Source organism: Mauremys mutica, chromosome 3 (assembly GCF_020497125.1).
Source record: "Mauremys mutica isolate MM-2020 ecotype Southern chromosome 3, ASM2049712v1, whole genome shotgun sequence".
NCBI lineage: Eukaryota > Metazoa > Chordata > Testudines > Geoemydidae > Mauremys > Mauremys mutica.
Window position 1 is genome coordinate 104267982 of NC_059074.1, and position 17706 is coordinate 104285687.

Consider the following 17706-nt stretch of genomic DNA (forward strand, 5'->3'; position numbering starts at 1 on the left):
GAACAATTTGCATAGTGGGTGTGCTGAAAGCCATCAAACCAAACTGTTAACCCTGTATATAATGGAAACCATTTCAAGTCACGAGGTGTTGCCACACCCCCAACATCCCTACTTCCAGCACTTATGCCGATTATATACAGATACATTTATAAGAGTTGTGCGTATACATTTCTTTAGCTTTGTAATTAAACAAACATCAACTATGCCCAACTGCCCCACAGCCAAGCCATCAAAGATTGTCTGAGTTCTGTCAGGGCCACGGCAGAAACGGACCTTAGCTCTACGGAGGCAGTATAAAATTTTCCAGACTTTCTTCGACATCTGGACAAATAAGATTGGTCTTAAATGATAACAACAGAACTGGAGGCATATAGACAACATTAGTAAACACTAATACATGTTTTAGCAGGGCCAAAAAAACAACTGCCATTTGGCAAAAAGTTTACAAATGCGCGAAAATTTATTGTAACAAAAACTGAAACCAGACTGAACCACATGCATTGTGGCAGTTTTTTCCCTAAAATAAACTGATTCACTGTGTCTGTTGATAGCTAAAAGAGTTATTAGATGGTGGAAAGGCAAAAATGGTCCATCTGTGTAGGAATTTATTAGAGACAAGACAATTTTTGTGTCATTTTTAGAATAGAGGACTGGTTGGATAATTTGATTTTCTTTTAAAAAATACACTTAAAAATATTAAAATGAGATGTGACATGGTATGTGTAAGCACAGGAAGAAAATAAGACAAAAATAAGGAAGTGATCTAAAGCAGTACAGTGGTACTTTCCTAGATATTAACATGTATAAATAAAAACCTGTATCCTTCAAATAGTTCTGCACATGTTTAACTTCATGCACACGAGTACACTCTATGGCCAGATTCTGCAGCAGTTCATTGATGCTGAGGGGGCAGAATCTGGACATGAATGACCACTGGAGAATCCCACATACAGAAGGGAGATTTTTGCTGAAGTAAAGCCAACAAAAGTGGCAGAGCTGGTTTCTGTGCCAGCCATTTCCCACTCCCCTTTTAAGGAAGAGTGCTGAAGAAAAATATGGGCATGCCAGGGTCGTGGAGAAGCAAAGATCTAAAGTTGAATAAAGAGTCTTTAGTGCAAATGAGAACCAGGCCTTTTACATTTCAGGGGCAACAGAGTTTACCTGGTTTCTTGTTATTATCAGATACATGTAATTTGTTTAGTTTTAAATATCAGTAAAACAATCTTTTAAAAATAATATAGGATAACAATTAATTTTAAAAATCACAACAAAGAAATTATACATCTTAATGGCCCAAGTGTTCAACGTAACTAGTTATTTTTGGATGCCATGAAAGAGGCTTGATATTTATCACCTGGGCAGCATCTTTGACTCAGTCCTCTATCTAGGTCCTCACATCCAGGCTGGCTAAATCTTTCTGATTCTTTCTGCCTAACATCTCTAAGATATGACCTTTCCTGTCCATTCATATAGCTAAAACTCTCATCCAGTCCTATTATCTTGCATTTTGATTACTATCCTTGTCTCTGGCCTTGACACATGACATCACATGCAATCTTGCTCCACTGATACCCACTCAAAATGCAAAGATCACTACCCTAGCCCGTTGCTTTGACCTTGGCACCCCTCTTTTTGCATCCCTCCACTGTTTCACCTTCTCTTTTGCATCAAAAATAAGCTGCTTGTCTTCACTTGCAAGGCCCTTCATAGTCTATCGCCACACTGCCTATGATCTCTCATTCATTATGGAGATGTTGACGCCTGCCTCCAATCAGCTAAGGATACCAGCCTCCACTACCCACTTGGTAAATTTTCAAAGAAGCTTCTTTGTGCTTTCTCCCATGCTGCCCCTCTCACTTGGGAGGAGCTCCCCATAAACATTCACAAAACTACTGCATTGCCCTCCTTCAAACCTACTCTGCCATGATGCCTACAAAAGAATTTAACACACAGGCAGCTGCTGTGTGGAGACCACAGCCTACCACAGTTTCATTGTTTCCTTCTGCTCTCCCTGTCTGCATCCACCTGTTATCCCTTGTCTTATACTTTGACTGTAAGGTCTTTTGGACAGGGACCATCTTTTTTGTTAAATGTTTATACAGAGCCTAGTACAATGCGGTCTTGGTGCATGACAGGCGCTCCTAGGTGTTATGGTAAAGCAAATAAATAATAATAATAGTTAATAATAATAATAATACATTAAAAGTAACCAATTATCTTAATTCTACTTATAACTTCACTTAAATGTGAATTACGGAACTATTTTAGTCAGAAAAATAATATTTTTTTAAATTAGCAATTTTAATTTTTTAATTTTTTTGTTGTTTGATAGCCATTGCAGGTGGCCATTTTAGAATCACAAGGAGACATTTCAGGGCTTGTGTTATGTTGGAAATCCCCATGTCTCAGACAGATGCAAAACTCTCTTTTAAGTTTTGTCCCCCAACACTCCATCCAAGTCACTGCACTATCCCAGCAAACCACACACCCAGTTACCTTGGTTTGTTTAAGATCATGATATAAAGGAAACTTACCTTACTCCCCTGATAGAAGCAGCACTGAAGTTCCACTCATGAATACCTTTCTGTAACATACAGAAAAAGTGTAAAGATAAAACATGATAATAAAAGTTTCCCTTAATATAAAAGCTCCAACATGCATTATCTTTTACCCTGTAACTGAAGAGGCGGAAAGATTTAGGAAAGTTACTCAAAACATTATCATTTTACACTGTAGCAATTATTCTTTATGGCATCTTAACATAATGCCAACAGCATCTTTGAACAATCTTTGCCAAATAGAAATACTGCTCTGCAGAGCATTTTAGTAACTAGAACAATAAAGCCAAGAAACATTTCTTGCTGAGAGACAAGATTTAGAATGAAGCCTTGGTGCCAACCAGTCACAACCAAATGAATTCCCAAAGACAAAAGAGACATGAAGTTGAACAGCTTATGACACCTGTCAAGAATAGCAAGAAATAAAACAGGAAGACACATTGCCAGAGTTGCTGCATTTTGTACAGTGAATTGTAAAGGAGGCTGAGCCTACAGTACTTGATAATCTATGACACCTTTCTTTTGCCAGATCAATTTTCCCCTTCTCCATATCTTCTTAATCCTTCTTTCTTTTCTGTTCACATTTTATTACAGGTGGCTATGTTAATATAAAATACCATAATATAATGTACCAAATACACACAATTGTATTTTCTTTAGACCTACATCAAACCTCAAATAATTTTAAAAATCCATTTAAAAGTAACCTGCAGTTGTAAAGTAGCTAATTCTAACCAGCCATGAATGATGTGGGAATGTCCTCATATTAAATGAGTTATTGGGCAAACTGTATCACCAGGACTCATTTATTACCTAGCACATTGCCATGCAACGGGACTAAAGCTGGCAGGTGCTACCTCTATAGAAATGTTCAAAAATTTTTCCATAATAGATTATTTTGCCAGTTTATGAAATGCATATAAGTCGCCAAAGCTTTTCTGCTCGGACCTAGTTTAATAGCTAAAAATGAATGCTCAAAGTAGGAGGAGTAGAAATGTCTCAGTATCATGGAAAGGAAACCTTGAGAAGGCAGTGTTTGATTTGAATAACGAGGAAGGAGGATATTCAAATATGGTCAGCCTTGCTTGATACAATGCCAATTGTGCTACAAATTGCTCCTAAATGCAGGCTCAGATCTCACTGCAGAATGGAGCATTTAAAGTAATTTATTTCAGAGTGGTAGCTATGTTAGTCTGTATCAGCAAAAAGAATGAGGAATACTTGTGGTACCTTAGAGACTAACAAATTTATCTGAGCATAAGCTTTCATAGGCTAAATCCCACTTCATCAGATGCATGTAGTGGAAAATACTGTATGAAGTGGATTTTAGCCCACAAAACCTTATGCTCAAATAAATTTGTTAGTCTCTAAGGTGCCACAAGTACTCCTCGTTCTTAAAGTAATTTAGAGATTCTTAGCTGAATTCTAAGGCTTGAAACTTTTAAGAGATACCTGAAAAACTTTGTTTAGACTGACCTTCTGCTCAAGATCCCCTGACTTCTGGCTGGCTACTTGTTCATAGATTCCCAGGCCAGAAAGGACCATCTGTCTGACCTCTTGTTATTTCCCCAAAATAATTCCTAGAGCATGTCTTTTAGAAAAGAGATCTGATCTGAATTTAAAAATTGTCAGTGATGGGAGAAACCACCATGACCCTTGATAAATCCTTCCAATGGTAAGTCACTCTCACTGTTAATAATATACACCTTATTTCCAGTCTGAATTTGTCTGCCTTCAACTTCCAGCCATTGGATTGTGTTATATGCTAGACTGAAGAACCCATTATTAAATATTTGTTCCCCATGAAGGTACTCAGACAGTAATTAAGTCACCTCCTAACCTTCTTTTCATTAAGCTAAATATATTGAGTTTCTTGAACCTATCACTACAAGGCATGTTTTCTAATCCTTTAATCATTCTCCTGGCTCTTCTCTGAGCCCTCTTCAATTTATCAACATCCTTCTTGAATTGTGGACACCAAAACTACACACTATTCTAGCAATGGTCAAACCAGTGCCAAATCCAGAGGTAAAATAACCTTTCTACTCCTACATGAGATTTCCCTGCTTATGCATCCATGGATTGCATTAGCCCTTTTGACCATAGTGTCAGACTGGAAGGTCATGTGCAACTGATTATCCACTACAAAACCAAATCTTTTTCAGAGGCACTGCTTCCCAGGATAAGAGTCCCACCCTCACATTAGTATAGCCTGCATTCTTTGTTCCTAGATGTATACATTTATATTTGGCCTTATTAAAACACATATTGTTTCCTGGAGCTCAGCTTACCAAGTGATACAGATCACTCTGTATCAGTGAGCTCTTCTTTTCATTATTTGCCACTCCCCCAGTCTGTGTCATCTGAAAACTTTATCGGAGATGATTTTATGTTTTCTTCCAAGTCATTAATAAAGGTTAAATAGGTTAGGGCCAACAACCGATCCCTGCGGGACCCTACCAGAAACACACCCATTCAGTGATGAGTCCCCATTTACCATTATGTTTTGAGACCTAGCAGTTGGCCAGATTTAATCCATTGAATGTGTGCCATGCTAATTTTAGATCGTTCTAGTTTTCTAAACTAGCCTTTGCCGTTTAATATTGCACCCCTCCCACGCTAGTTGGCTAAGAGCCAACATGGGCATTTTCTTTGCCTACAGGAGGGAACAGAGCAAAGGGATGGGGATTCTTGCCACATTAGGTCTCCTGGCTCCCCTATATAAGGAAAGAGCAACCACCTTAACCTCTGCTTCCCCTACCCCCAGCAATAGTGGGGAGTATCTCAGCAACCTCAGCTGCCCCTCTCCCCATATCCACCTCCCAATTCCCCCTGAATGCCTTCCAGCTATGGGTCCTCAGCCCATTTTGACCCATGAACACTGCAAAATAAACATTCAGGAAGGGTGAAGGGATTAAAAAAGCATGAGAATCCCAAGTCAGATGTTACAGCTTTATAGTTTATGAAAGAGTAATCTCTCGCAGATTCATACAACCCCTTTCACTTACCACATCATTTTCTCAGGCTGCTGAATTACAGAAAAGCTGTGTTGCTCATGATTCTGCCAACTTCTAAACAACCTGAGTAAACATATCAGGATGCTATCCAACTCCAGCATCTGTTCTTCAGTTAGTAAAAAATCACAAATTGGATTCAGAAGCCAACATGAAACCGAGGCAGCTTGGCTACTGCGTTTCCTACTGACAAATAGGTTTTAGAGAAGTGCCACAGTCCTATCAGAAAACAGACTGCTACATTCAAGGAACTACAGAGGAATGGTATATGTGCTTATAGCAGAAACAAAGCAGATCCACCAACTGACTTTTAGAAGAACTTTTCCATTAATTTGTTTAAGTTTCACAAGTTTCATCATTTAATTAAAACTAAGTTAAGTAGGAAAATACTCATTGGAAAATGGCTGTGGAAAAGGAATTTATTTATACTGGGCCAGACTGTGAGACCCTTTCTTGTTATGTAGTTACTAGTCTCAAATTGAGAAGTTGAGTTTCATTTCACATTTAAAGCAAATATTAAACCTCTTATGTCTGAAAAATAAATGATACACCCCTTAAACTCACACACTTATTCTTTGAGTACAGAATGAATTTTCTGAGAATTTACCAGTAAATCTATTAACTCACGAGTTAAAAATTAACTAAATAGCCTGGGTCCTTTAAGAAATTGAGCATGTGTTAGTCTTCTTTGTCCCAAATAATATCAATAGTGGAATCACACAGACTCTTCAAATTTCTCATATAGAGGGAAAAATCTTTAAAAATCAGTTTCATTTGATCTGTGGCCAAAACACTAAGCACTGTTCCTTAATCATAATCTAATGGTTACTGCATTATGTCACTATAGGGTAGAGTTAAGGTTGTTTGTGCACCCTAATTGTACATTTCCATTCCTAACATGTCTGAATTTCTTTTAAATATAGCCTTCATTCTGAATTTCCAGGGTTTGTAATGCTTAGTCATGGGAAAATTACATCCTTGCAATGTTACTTATCTTTAAGTTGCTGATGCATACTCTCTGTCTTCACTTATCCTAGATTTTTGTCTTTAAATATTTATAGGCAGTTTCCACTGACTGCAGTGAATCTAATTAATTGCTCACTGATGGGAGTAAGGAGCCCATATTTTGACCTACAATGACATGAATTAATATTCTGACAGATTTCAGAGGAGTAGCCACATTAGTCTGTATCAGCAAAAACTACGAGGAGTCCTTGTGGCACCTTAGAGACTAACAAAGTTACTTGGGCATTAGCTTTTGTGGGCTACAGCCCACTTCATCAGATGTATGGAGTGGAAAATACAGTTGGCAGGTATAAATATACAGAACATGAAAAGATGGGAGTTGCCTTACTGAGTGGGGGGTCAGTGCTAACAAGGCCAATTCAACTAGGGTGGATGTGGCCCATTTCCAACAGTTGACAAGAAGGGGTGAATATCAACAGAGGGAAAATTACTTTTTGTAGTGCTAACGAGGCCAATTCAATCAAGGTAGATGTGGTCCATTCCCAACAGTTGACAAGAAGGTGCAAGTATCAACAGAGGGAAAATTATTTTTTGTAGTGACCCAGCCACTCCCAGTCTTTATTCAGGCCTAATTTGATGGTGTCAAGTTTGCAAATTAATTCCAGTTCTGCAGTTTCTCATTGAAATCTGTTTTTAAAGCTTTTTGTTGAAGAATTGCCACTTTTAAGTCTGTAATTGAGTGTCGAGGCAGGTTGAAGTGCTCTCCTACTGGTTTTTGAATGTTACAATTCTTGATGTCTGATTTGTGTCCATTTATTCATTTGCGTAGAGACTGTCCAGTTTGTCCAATGTACATGGCAGAGGGGCTTTGCTGGTACATGATGGCATATATCACATTGGTGCTTTTCCCCACGGTCCATTTTCCCCAAGAAAAAGCCTAAGTGCTATTGCTCTTTGTGTTCCACATACATTGTTCAAAGAAGGAGGAGTAGAAATAGAAAATAGTGAAAAAGGTGCATGTCAGAAATATTTCTATTGTAAGTGTAAAAGGCACATGACAGACTGATTCCAGGAAACAATTCCCCTCTACCATACCCTGCAACTGAAGAAAAGCCATCAGAAAAGAAATAACAACAACTGTTCTGGTTCTTGGGAGCTGAGAAACCATCTGTAACATTTTTCTGGTTCCACATCTCCCTGAACCCACTAATTCCCTATGCCTTCTTCTTCTCTCCCCTCTTCCACATCTCCCAGGCTCGTTTCTTTCTTCCTGCTTCCAAAACTTCCTGGCTGCCCCAATGCCCACCACTCTACTGTTTCCTTCCAAGTATCCCTGGATGCAGTAATTCCTCTATCTACGCCTCACTTCACTTCTCGTCTCCAAAGCTCACTCTCCTTCCAAATATCCCAAATATCAGCTTCCAAGTTTCCATAGCTTTAACCGTGTTTTCTCAGCTTCTCAGTCTCCTAAATATCTATTTTCTTTGATAGATTTCCTCTTTAAGTTCCTGACTTCCTGCCCAACTATTCAAAACAATGATCTTTATTTCCTCTGCCATCATATTTACAGTGTCTACACCAGGCTACAATATAAACCAGTGAGTGCTAGCTAGGGGCATTTTTGATACTCTCAGTGCATTACTGAGGGTCCAGTACTCAAAGATGACACAGGTAAGGCATCCTGGTGAAACTGCCCCATTTGAAAGAACCCATATTTCAAAAGTTCTAATTCTTTTAAGCACATTTCAAAACTGTAACATGGATTTGGGTAACACCAGAGGGAAAAAACAGGAACGTTCCATTTAGAAATCAATTTATATTACAATGTTACTGGCGTGTTGTACATATATTTTAAAAGCCAAACTTTCAGTAATGTGCTACTGAATCTTTGTGCACTATATACTTATATCAATCCTTCTGAAATTAGATTATAAATGTAACATTTTAAAATCTAGCCTTCTGAAATAAGATTATAAATTTAACATTTTTTTTAAAATCATAAAAGAGATCATGGAAAAATACTTAGCCATGAAACACTGTCTGCAAAATAAGCAATGCCCAACAATATATGTAAATAAAGATATTTCTTATATACCACAAATAAGTTTTGGGTAGTCAACTGTAAGAAGTCTTTAGTTACAGGATTTATGTCACTTACGTGATTCAGAGATCATAAGGTACAATTCATTATTTACATTTCTCATCCTAAAACAAGTGCAGTGATTTACCTTGTCATCAGGTAGGACGTGCCAGATAGATATGGTCTTCTCTTCCGCCTCACTATTGATGGACAGATATGAAGGCTGGTAAATTTTTGTTGGTTCTAATATTAAAACCTTGATGGGGGGAGGGAATTAAAAGTCATTAAAAGGTTTATGAAATGTAAAAAGCATTGTGATCAACTGAAAACATGTTTAAAGTCCTAGCACATTAGGAATCACAAGGGGAAAAGATAAAACTGTGTAAAATGATCACACTAGCCTACGGTCTGAAATTCTAGTTAAAATTTAGTTTTTCTATAATCCGCCTTTCTCCACTACAGACATGATCACATGGTACTCCTGACTCAACAAGGTTCTGAGTACCTTCGTTGGCTACTGCCAGGTGTTGAGCAACCTCTGTAACATGGTAGGTTTTTGGACCCAGTTGAGGCAGTTTGAGGATCATAGAATCATAGAATATCAGGGTTGGAAGGGACCTCAGGAGGTCATCAAATCCAACCCCCTGCTCAAAGCAGGACCAATTCCCAACTAAATCATCCCAGCCAGGGCTTCGTCAAGCCTGACCTTAAAAACCTTTAAGGAAGGAGATTCCACCACCTTCCTAGGTAACACATTCCAGTGCTTCACCACCCTCCTAGTGAAAAAGTTATTCCTAATATCCAACCTAAACCTCCCCCACTGCAACTTGAGACCATTACTCCTTGTTCTGTCATCTGCCACCACTGAGAACAGCCGAGCTCCATCCTCTTTGGAACCCCCTTTCAGGTAGTTGAAAGCAGCTATCAAATCCCCCTCATTCTTCTCTTCTGCACACTAAACAATCCCAGTTCCCTCAGCCTCTCTTCATAAATCATGTGCTCCAGCCCCCTAATCATTTTTGTTGCCCTCCACTGGACTCTTTCCAATTTTTCCACATCCTTCTTGTAGTGTGGGGCCCAAAACTGGACACAGTACTCCAGATGAGGCCTCACCAATGTTGAATTGAACTGAATAATCACATCCCTCGATCAGCTGGCAATGCCCCTACTTATACAGCCCAAAATGCCGTTAGCCTGCTTGGCAACAAGGGCACACTGTCGACTCATATCCATTTTCTCATCCACTGTAACCCCTAGGTCCTTTTCTGCAGAACTGCTGCCTAACCATTCGGCCCCTAATCTGTAGCAGTGCGTGGGATTGGTCAGCTTGTGCCTTTGTTTGCAGTTAGGGTTGGGAAAGGAGCAGTTGGAAAGCTCATCAGAGAGAAAGCAGAAAGTTCTTCACTCTGGAGCTAGACTGAATTGCTTTTAAGTCAGACTGTTGTGAGCAGTAACTATAGAACTGGACAGGAGGGAATGGTTCCATTGGAGCTAACAGCATCCAAGGGGCCACATGTTGACAACAACAGATAGTGGAACAATTCTTGGGATATGTGAGAGCAGAATTTGGAAGATTAATCCAGAGGAGATGGAATTCAGTGCAGCAAGATTTGATCTAACCTAGCCACCTAGTATACTGTTGTGCTATATTACATCAAAAATGCTTAGCCAAAAGTAGTTGATGGCCCATCTTTAGGGCCCTACCAAATTCACGGCCATGAAAAACACATCTGAGACCATGAAATCTGGTCTACTACCCCATGAAACCTCCTTAAAGGTTTTTAAGGTCCGGCTTGACAAAGCCCTGGCTGGGATGATTTAGTTGGGGTTGGTCCTGCTTTGAGTAGGGGGTCAGACTACATGACCTCCTGAGGTCTCTTTGAACCCTATTCTTCTATGATTCTATTAAATCTGGTCTTTTGAATACTTTTACCCTATACTATACAGATTTCATGGAGACCAGCGTTTCTCAAAATGGGGATCCAGACCCAAAAGAGGGTTGTGGGGGTGTCGCAAGGTTATTGTAGGAGGGTCACAGTATTGCCACCATTACTTCTGTGCTGCTTTCAGAGGCGGATCGCTGGAGAGCAGCAGCTGCTGGCTGGGCACCCAGCTCTGAAGGCAGCACCCCACCAGCAGCAGTGCAAAAGTCAGGGTGGCAATACCATACCATGCCACCCTTAGTTCTGCTGCTGCCTTCAGAGTTGGTCAGGACCCCTACAGTTACAACACCATGAAATTTCAGATTTAAAAATTTCAGATATCTGAAATCATGAAATTTACTTTTTTTAAAATCCTATGACTATGTAATTGACCAAAATGGACCATGAATTTGGTAGGGTCCTACCCATCTTACTTCAGGCCCTTAAAGGAAAAAGTTGGCACAGTTTAGCATTTGTAGACATTTGGTAAAGACTGATATTATTGTCTTTTGATAGTATTCTATATTTAAATCTGATTTCCAGAAAAAAAAACCTCCAAAAGCCTTTAAGTCTATGTTTACTGCATGTAAGGTTTTCTGTTTCAGTCTGTAAATGTTTGTATTTAATTGGGGGAAAGGTTACTGCATTTCCATTTATTCTGAACTGATATTATAAAATATTTCCCCTAAAAAACTGTCAAAATATGTCAATATATTTATTTAAATAGAAAGGAAATCAAGTTAGAGAACAGCATAAATTAATTCTTGTACCTAAAACACCTGCCTCCAAATCCCCTTCCCATATACTTTAAAATCAGCATTTATCAATGTATTGTGTTTTTTGCATGTGATTTATATACTTTACTTTTAAAGTAGAATTTTTAAACTGCTTTTGTAAATAAATACTAAACTTATTGATTTCCAAAATTTGTAAGCTGTGCTGCAACAAAGTGATATCGCAGGGCTCTGTGTGACTAGACTGGAGAAGCAGAGATAAAAGCCACAACCTTCAGCTCAGCATTCACAAACTCTGGAGCGGAGCTATAAAAGGTCAGGGTCAGATTACCCTCTCATGTCCAGGTCTTGGAGACCATCAAGAATTCTCTTAGTTGCTTAAAAAAAAATTTAAAATCACCCAAACAGAAATTATTGGAAATTCCCAATGATTCAAGATCTACACTCCATATACTTCTATAGGTGTCGATCGTAGTTGGTGGCACTCCACAGCTGGCAGCTAACTAGCAGGGGCCAGAGCAACTGGGACCAGCTCCTGGCCTGCTCCCAGACTAACTGTTGCTAGGCAACCAATGAGCCCAGATGGAGCTGGCAGAGTGGCCACAACCCCTGACTGGCTGCTGGTTTAGCAGCCCTGCTTATAAGCTTAGCCCCCACAGCATATCAGTGGCTGCTCAACCCTTCCACCTGCCCTTGTTCCAGTCCCTGCCTGCTCCAGCCTCTGTTCCCCTCCAGCTTCTGATTTCTGGCTTCGATTCCCTGGCTCTGCCTCTGGCTTATGACTCTCGTTGACCCTTCAGCTCTCACATTTGGCTTCTGTCTCTCCAGTTCTGATCCTCAGCTTCGCTTCTGGCCTATGACTCCTGTTTATCCTCCGGCTCTGGCATTCAGCTTCTGTCCCTCCAGCACTGACCCTCGGCTCATTCTTGAACTCTGCCCACCCTATACCCAGCTCTAACCAATAGGCTGAACTCTCATTTCAACCACTAGGCCTGACCGCCCACAGATGAGTTGGCTATAGTGACAAGAATAGCTTAGGGACAGATTTTAAAGGTATGTCAAGGCCTACAGATGGAAGTTAGGTGCTTTTGAAAATCCCACTAGGCACCTATCTGCATCTTTAGACACCTGAATACCTATAAAAATCTGGCCTTCAGCATCTTAGAATTGGACCTTAAGTTTGTAAAGAAATGCATGCAGCAGAATTTTAGTATCTGTATTTTTCTACATATGTAACATTTTTGTAAAGTGTGTCATGTCTTCTGCCAGTGTCTAGTCAGAGGATAACAGTTTTCTGCAGCTGCCAGTTGTGGAGTTACTTTGTATGTTCAATTGGTAGAGGCCGGTGCATTGGTACTGAAGTTCCTAGATCCAGACCCTATTGGCAATCTGCGCTGAAGATTGTTACACAGAAGCAGTGTTACAAATGAGTTTCAATTTTTTTTTTATAAATACCATTTATTTATAGACCTTTCACAAAAAAATTCTATAGTGCCTTTCCATTTCTTCTCTTTTGTTGCCATTTCTCCAGAGTATGCAATGCACAATCAGTTTTGCTTGTACATGTACATTTTTCAGGCTGTAAGTGAGAAGAGGCCTGTTACTGGGTGACAGTAGTATAGTCACATGAACAAGTATGGGTACAGCATTTCACCTTTGGCTGCATTGTATTATTGTCCAGATCTTCTCAATTTTAATTTTAAAGAAAATAAGAGTGTTTGGCTGAGACAGTTCTGGAAGGCAGATCCTGTTTTCAGTGTTTCATTATGTCATGTGATAAGAATAAGAAAGGGATGTGGTTTCCCCTGGGTGTCCGTTATGAAGCCAAGAATAATTTGCATATTTTCTTGCTTTAACTCCCTCAAACCTGACCATGTCACAACCCTTCCTTGCAGAAAAAAGACAGAATAGGATTCCCTGCAGAGCCTCGCATTGTCACTACTTGCTATCTGGAGCAGTTGCTCTTGAGCATTACAAAGTGCAGTTTTCCCTGGGATTGATTGTACCACCTACACATTGTGTCCAATCCCCAGCAGCCTGCAGAGCTGTACAAAACAGCCAATTTGCACTTCTCAGGAATTTGGGTAACAACATTGGTTGCCATTTAAAAATAATAAAAAAGCAATCAAAGTGTCTCAGATACAAGTTTTCCTCGGTATATAGCATACAGGAAACAGTGGTAGTGAGGATCTTTTTATTGCATATATCCTGCACCCTCTAGCTGGTCATAAAGTAGCCATTCAGCATAAAGTAACTGAGCAATATATTACTAGCAGGGTTCATAATTATTTTTCTAGGAAATATTTGAATGCATGTAATGTAGCGTGGTTGTGGATTACTGTCTAATAATATAAACAGTATGGTACTGGCTATCTAGGCTATCTATGGTCCCTAAAACAGTGCACAAGTGGACATCATTAAGTGAAATAAATTGTGAGTCAGAATGTTAAGCCTAACAATGTGTTGCTAACAACTGATAAGACAGAGAAAGAAAAACTCCTTTCCTCAATGTGTAATTTAATTAATCTGTTGTCATTTGGCACAGATTGGAACATTATAGGTAGCCTAAATTATAAAATTCTACCCTGGCTTTTCCCTTGCTGTTTTCCTATAAAACAGACGAAGCAACCCCATTGTCACAGAATTTAATCAACTAAAACCACTGTGCTATGCAGATCAAATATATTTCTTCAGGGAGCATGGTTTATTGCCTGAAAAGTTGTGAACAAATGATATTTTTATTAACCATCCTATGTGACAAAAAGGAAATGAATACAATTAGAAGTTAAGTGAGAGAGTTAATAAAAAGCACACTTACTGGAAATCTAACTACAGACACATCTGTCTTTGTGGTTTCAACTAGGAAGTCCATCCAAAAGTCCAAAAGTTCCTGTTTGGCAACATGTTGTTCTGGATTCAATTTCTTAAAATGCTGATATATCAAAATAGTTTCTACAATAGATTTGAGGTACCTACAAACAGCAAAGCACATACAGGCAGTAAATTTAATACAGTTTGCAAATAATCATTTTTGTATCTTTAATCAGACTTTAAAAATTCAACATCAAGATGCCAAGACAGCCAGTCAGATTCTGATTATTTAGGATTGCTTTTAATGAATTGATTCCTTGTTTTAGAACCAGATATCGGTGGCAGTGACATAATTAACCTGAAACTTTCCTAAATTCTGGGCCATTCCATCCTGAGTATGTCAGTTATCCTGAACTGTGATAGTTTTGTGATGTAGCTAAATCTCCTGCCCAGGGACTAAGCTGAATCCACATCAAACTCATTTCAATTATGACTAACTTCAAATTGTAACGCCGGTGCAATTTCATTGCATTAACCTTCTGTGTCATTGTATCCTCTACACTGCATCTGCTCTGATTGATTATTTAGCGTGGGTCCTTAAAATGCGATGCTTCTGGATTCAGGGCCTTCGCATTAACAATGACACTGCAGGCAGCCTTCAAGAATATTGTGGAAAAGACGACAGCTGTGCTAGAATACAGAATGTCTCTTCTAACTGCAGTTTATGGCTTTCTCTTTTGTGGTTTGCTTCCTAAGGCATACTTACTGAGCCTTACATAATAATGGTCTCTTTCACCATTAAATGGAAAACATACAAATATAATTTTATGATTACGTCATTACTGATTAATGAATTAGTTGCAAATCCACAAATGACCTGTATACACCATTTTGACCCTTCTCTCAAAACTCCCACCCAAAGCTGTGTTACAAGCACAACAGCAATAGAATATGCACAGCCAAGGAAGATGGGCCCCATAAAGAAAAAGTCACCACCATTTAGCTATTATGGAACTTTGGTTTTCTTTTAAGGACAGTTTATATGGGCATGTCTACATTATGCTCTGGATCGATGGGCAGCGATCGATCGAGGGGGGTTGATTTAGTGCGTCTAGTCTAGAAAAGCACACTTAATAGTCTAGACACCATAAGTTGACCCCTAAGTGTTCTCCTGTCAACTCTGGTACTCCACCGGAGCGAAAAGCGTAAGCGGAGTCAACAGGGGAATGTCAGCCGTCAACTTACCACAGTGAAGACACTGCGGGAAGTAAATCTAAGTACGTCGACTTCAGCTACGTTAGTCACATAGCTGAAGTTGTGTAATTTAGATCAATCCCTCCCCCGCTCCCGCCCCAGCGTAGACCAGGCCTAGGCTTGTGATAATGATACATATTGGGCAATACAAGGGCCCTTCAAGGGACAGTCCCATGTTGGAGTGATGAGGAGGTGTATCAACAAGGTGTATCACCTTTGAGAAAGTGCAGTACCTCCTTCTGCCTGCACCTGGGCAGCTATGCTGGGTGGTGCGGTGGGGATTAGAATGTGTTTGTCATAAATAAACAGATCAGGGTTAAGGTCTCTTTTACCTGGAAAGGGTTAACAAGCTCAGTAACCTGAGAAACACCTGACCAGAGGACCAATCAAGGGACAGGATAATTTCAAATCTCTGTGGAGGGAAGCCTTTGTCTGTGTTCCTTGTTTGCTCTGTGTTCTCTCTTTGGATCTAAGAGAGGCCAGACATGTCTCCAAGTTCTCCTGGAGTAGTTCCTACTATCCAATAGTGAGTATTAATTAGAAAGGCGGATTAGTCTTATAATTTGATTTCTACATTTGCAATTGTGTGTTTGCTGGAGACATTCTTTATTCCTGTTTGCTGTTACTTTGATTATGCTGAGGAGGAGGGAGGGGAAGTCTCTCCAGTTTTTATAAGTTAGACCCTGTATTTTTGCATCCTGGTAATACAGAGATAGTGTACTTTTTTCTTTCTTTAATAAAATCTTTTCTTTTTAGAACTTGATTGATTTCTTCCCTTGTTTGGATTTTCAGGGGAAGGGGAGAGGGGATAGGGAATCCCTCTTTGTTTGATTCAAGGTATCTCTCTCCAGGACTAGGGAAGGGGAGGGGGAGGTGAGTCCCTCTTTGTGTTGAGTCAAGGATTTGACTCGGTGCGTAATCTCTCCGGAGCAGGCTGGAGAGAGGGAAGGGCGGGAGGGGAACTGGCTGTTTCTCTCTCTCTGGTGAGATTCAAGGGGTTTGAATCTGTGTTCCCAGGGAAAGTTTTGGGGGAACAGGGAGTGTGTCAGACACTTAGAAAACTGACTGGTGGCAGCGAGAACCAGATCTAAACTAGGATTTTAGTTTAGAGGAGTCCATGCAGGTCCCCATCTTGGAACCCAACAGCTCCAAGTGGGGGAGAAAACCTATGACAGTGTTGCATAGCTCCACCCCTTCCCCACTCTTGGGACAGGCTTGAACTAGCAGTGTGCTAGCCCTAAGTAGTCACTGTGCTCTCTGAGCTAATGGGCCATAATGTGTCTGGGCCCTGAACAAGGACATAAAGGGAAGGAAGATGAAAAGGTGAACCTTACCTCCCTCTGTCCACTTGTACAGGGGCAAGACACGACCTAACTAAATGTGTTAGTAACCACAGAAAGGATTTCTCTGAGATAAATTTGAGTACAATCTTACTGTTCTGACACCCTGATAATTCCAGAAATTAGTCATTAAGGGAGTTGGGGGGGAAAAATCAGCTGTAGGAAGAAGTCTCTCCAAGAAATTGGAAGCATTATTAGATCTTGCAGCAGTTTCAACTCTTGAAATTCCTTGATTTAATTTGCATTACATATGTATTTCTCCCCTCTAACAATAAGATTTAAATTCTCTGAACATCCATTCTTGACCAGCTCCTGTTTGCCTTTACAATTTGAATGTTGTTGGCCTGCTTTATACCAAGTGGTTTTAAATATGTGAAGGAAAACAAAACAAATTACACATTGACCTGATCTTACACTCAGAAAAACACATTAATCAGTTTTTAAAATGCTATATTCCCTTCTTGATGCATGCACACAGTTTTCAGAGGAAAAGTTGCCCCTAAGTATTGTTTGAGTCTTTTTTTTTAAATTATTAAAAGTAGTAAGTATCAAGGTGTGACAAGTTCAAATAGCTAAATTAACAGCTTTTTTAACATACAGAGGTGTTCAAAATATCATATCTTGTACATTCTCTTACCATGCCGGTGCCTTTAGCTTAAATAGCTTTTCTGAAGCATGGATCACTCTTAAGTGGTCATTGGCCAGGACACTGGCACCCAAGAAAAATCCGACTTCCCAATAACTCTGCAGCTTCTCCAAATTCCCCTTTTTACCAAGCAGGCTACTGATCTTTACCCCTGTAGCGATAAGAATACAATTAAAGGTAAGGTGATTTGCAGGCCAGTATAGAGTGGGGAAGTATAGAGGTTAACAATTCTCACTGCTCAAGTTACTGTATGTCAGGGAATACAAATACATAAAATGAAGCTCTAAACATTATGTAGGTTTCCATTTTGGGATAGCAAATTGATAATGAAAGGCATTAACAGAAAAACAATAAAACAAACTACTCTCTTCCCCCCGCCCC

The 17706-nt window shown here is 39.7% G+C and overlaps 1 protein-coding gene across 3 annotated transcripts in view; it reads right to left on the reverse strand.

The window, feature by feature from the left end:
* The window catches only part of MAP3K5 (mitogen-activated protein kinase kinase kinase 5), a 164198-nt gene that overhangs the window by 43964 nt on the left and 102528 nt on the right, over nucleotides 1-17706 (reverse strand). For all 3 annotated transcript variants that reach the window (XM_045010034.1, XM_045010035.1, XM_045010036.1), the window contains exons 9-12: nucleotides 17317-17476; nucleotides 14093-14246; nucleotides 8767-8874; nucleotides 2535-2584 (exon numbers count right to left, since the gene is read on the reverse strand). In XM_045010034.1, the coding sequence (XP_044865969.1) occupies nucleotides 2535-2584; nucleotides 8767-8874; nucleotides 14093-14246; nucleotides 17317-17476 (472 nt within the window). The remainder of the gene's footprint in view (nucleotides 1-2534; nucleotides 2585-8766; nucleotides 8875-14092; nucleotides 14247-17316; nucleotides 17477-17706) is intronic.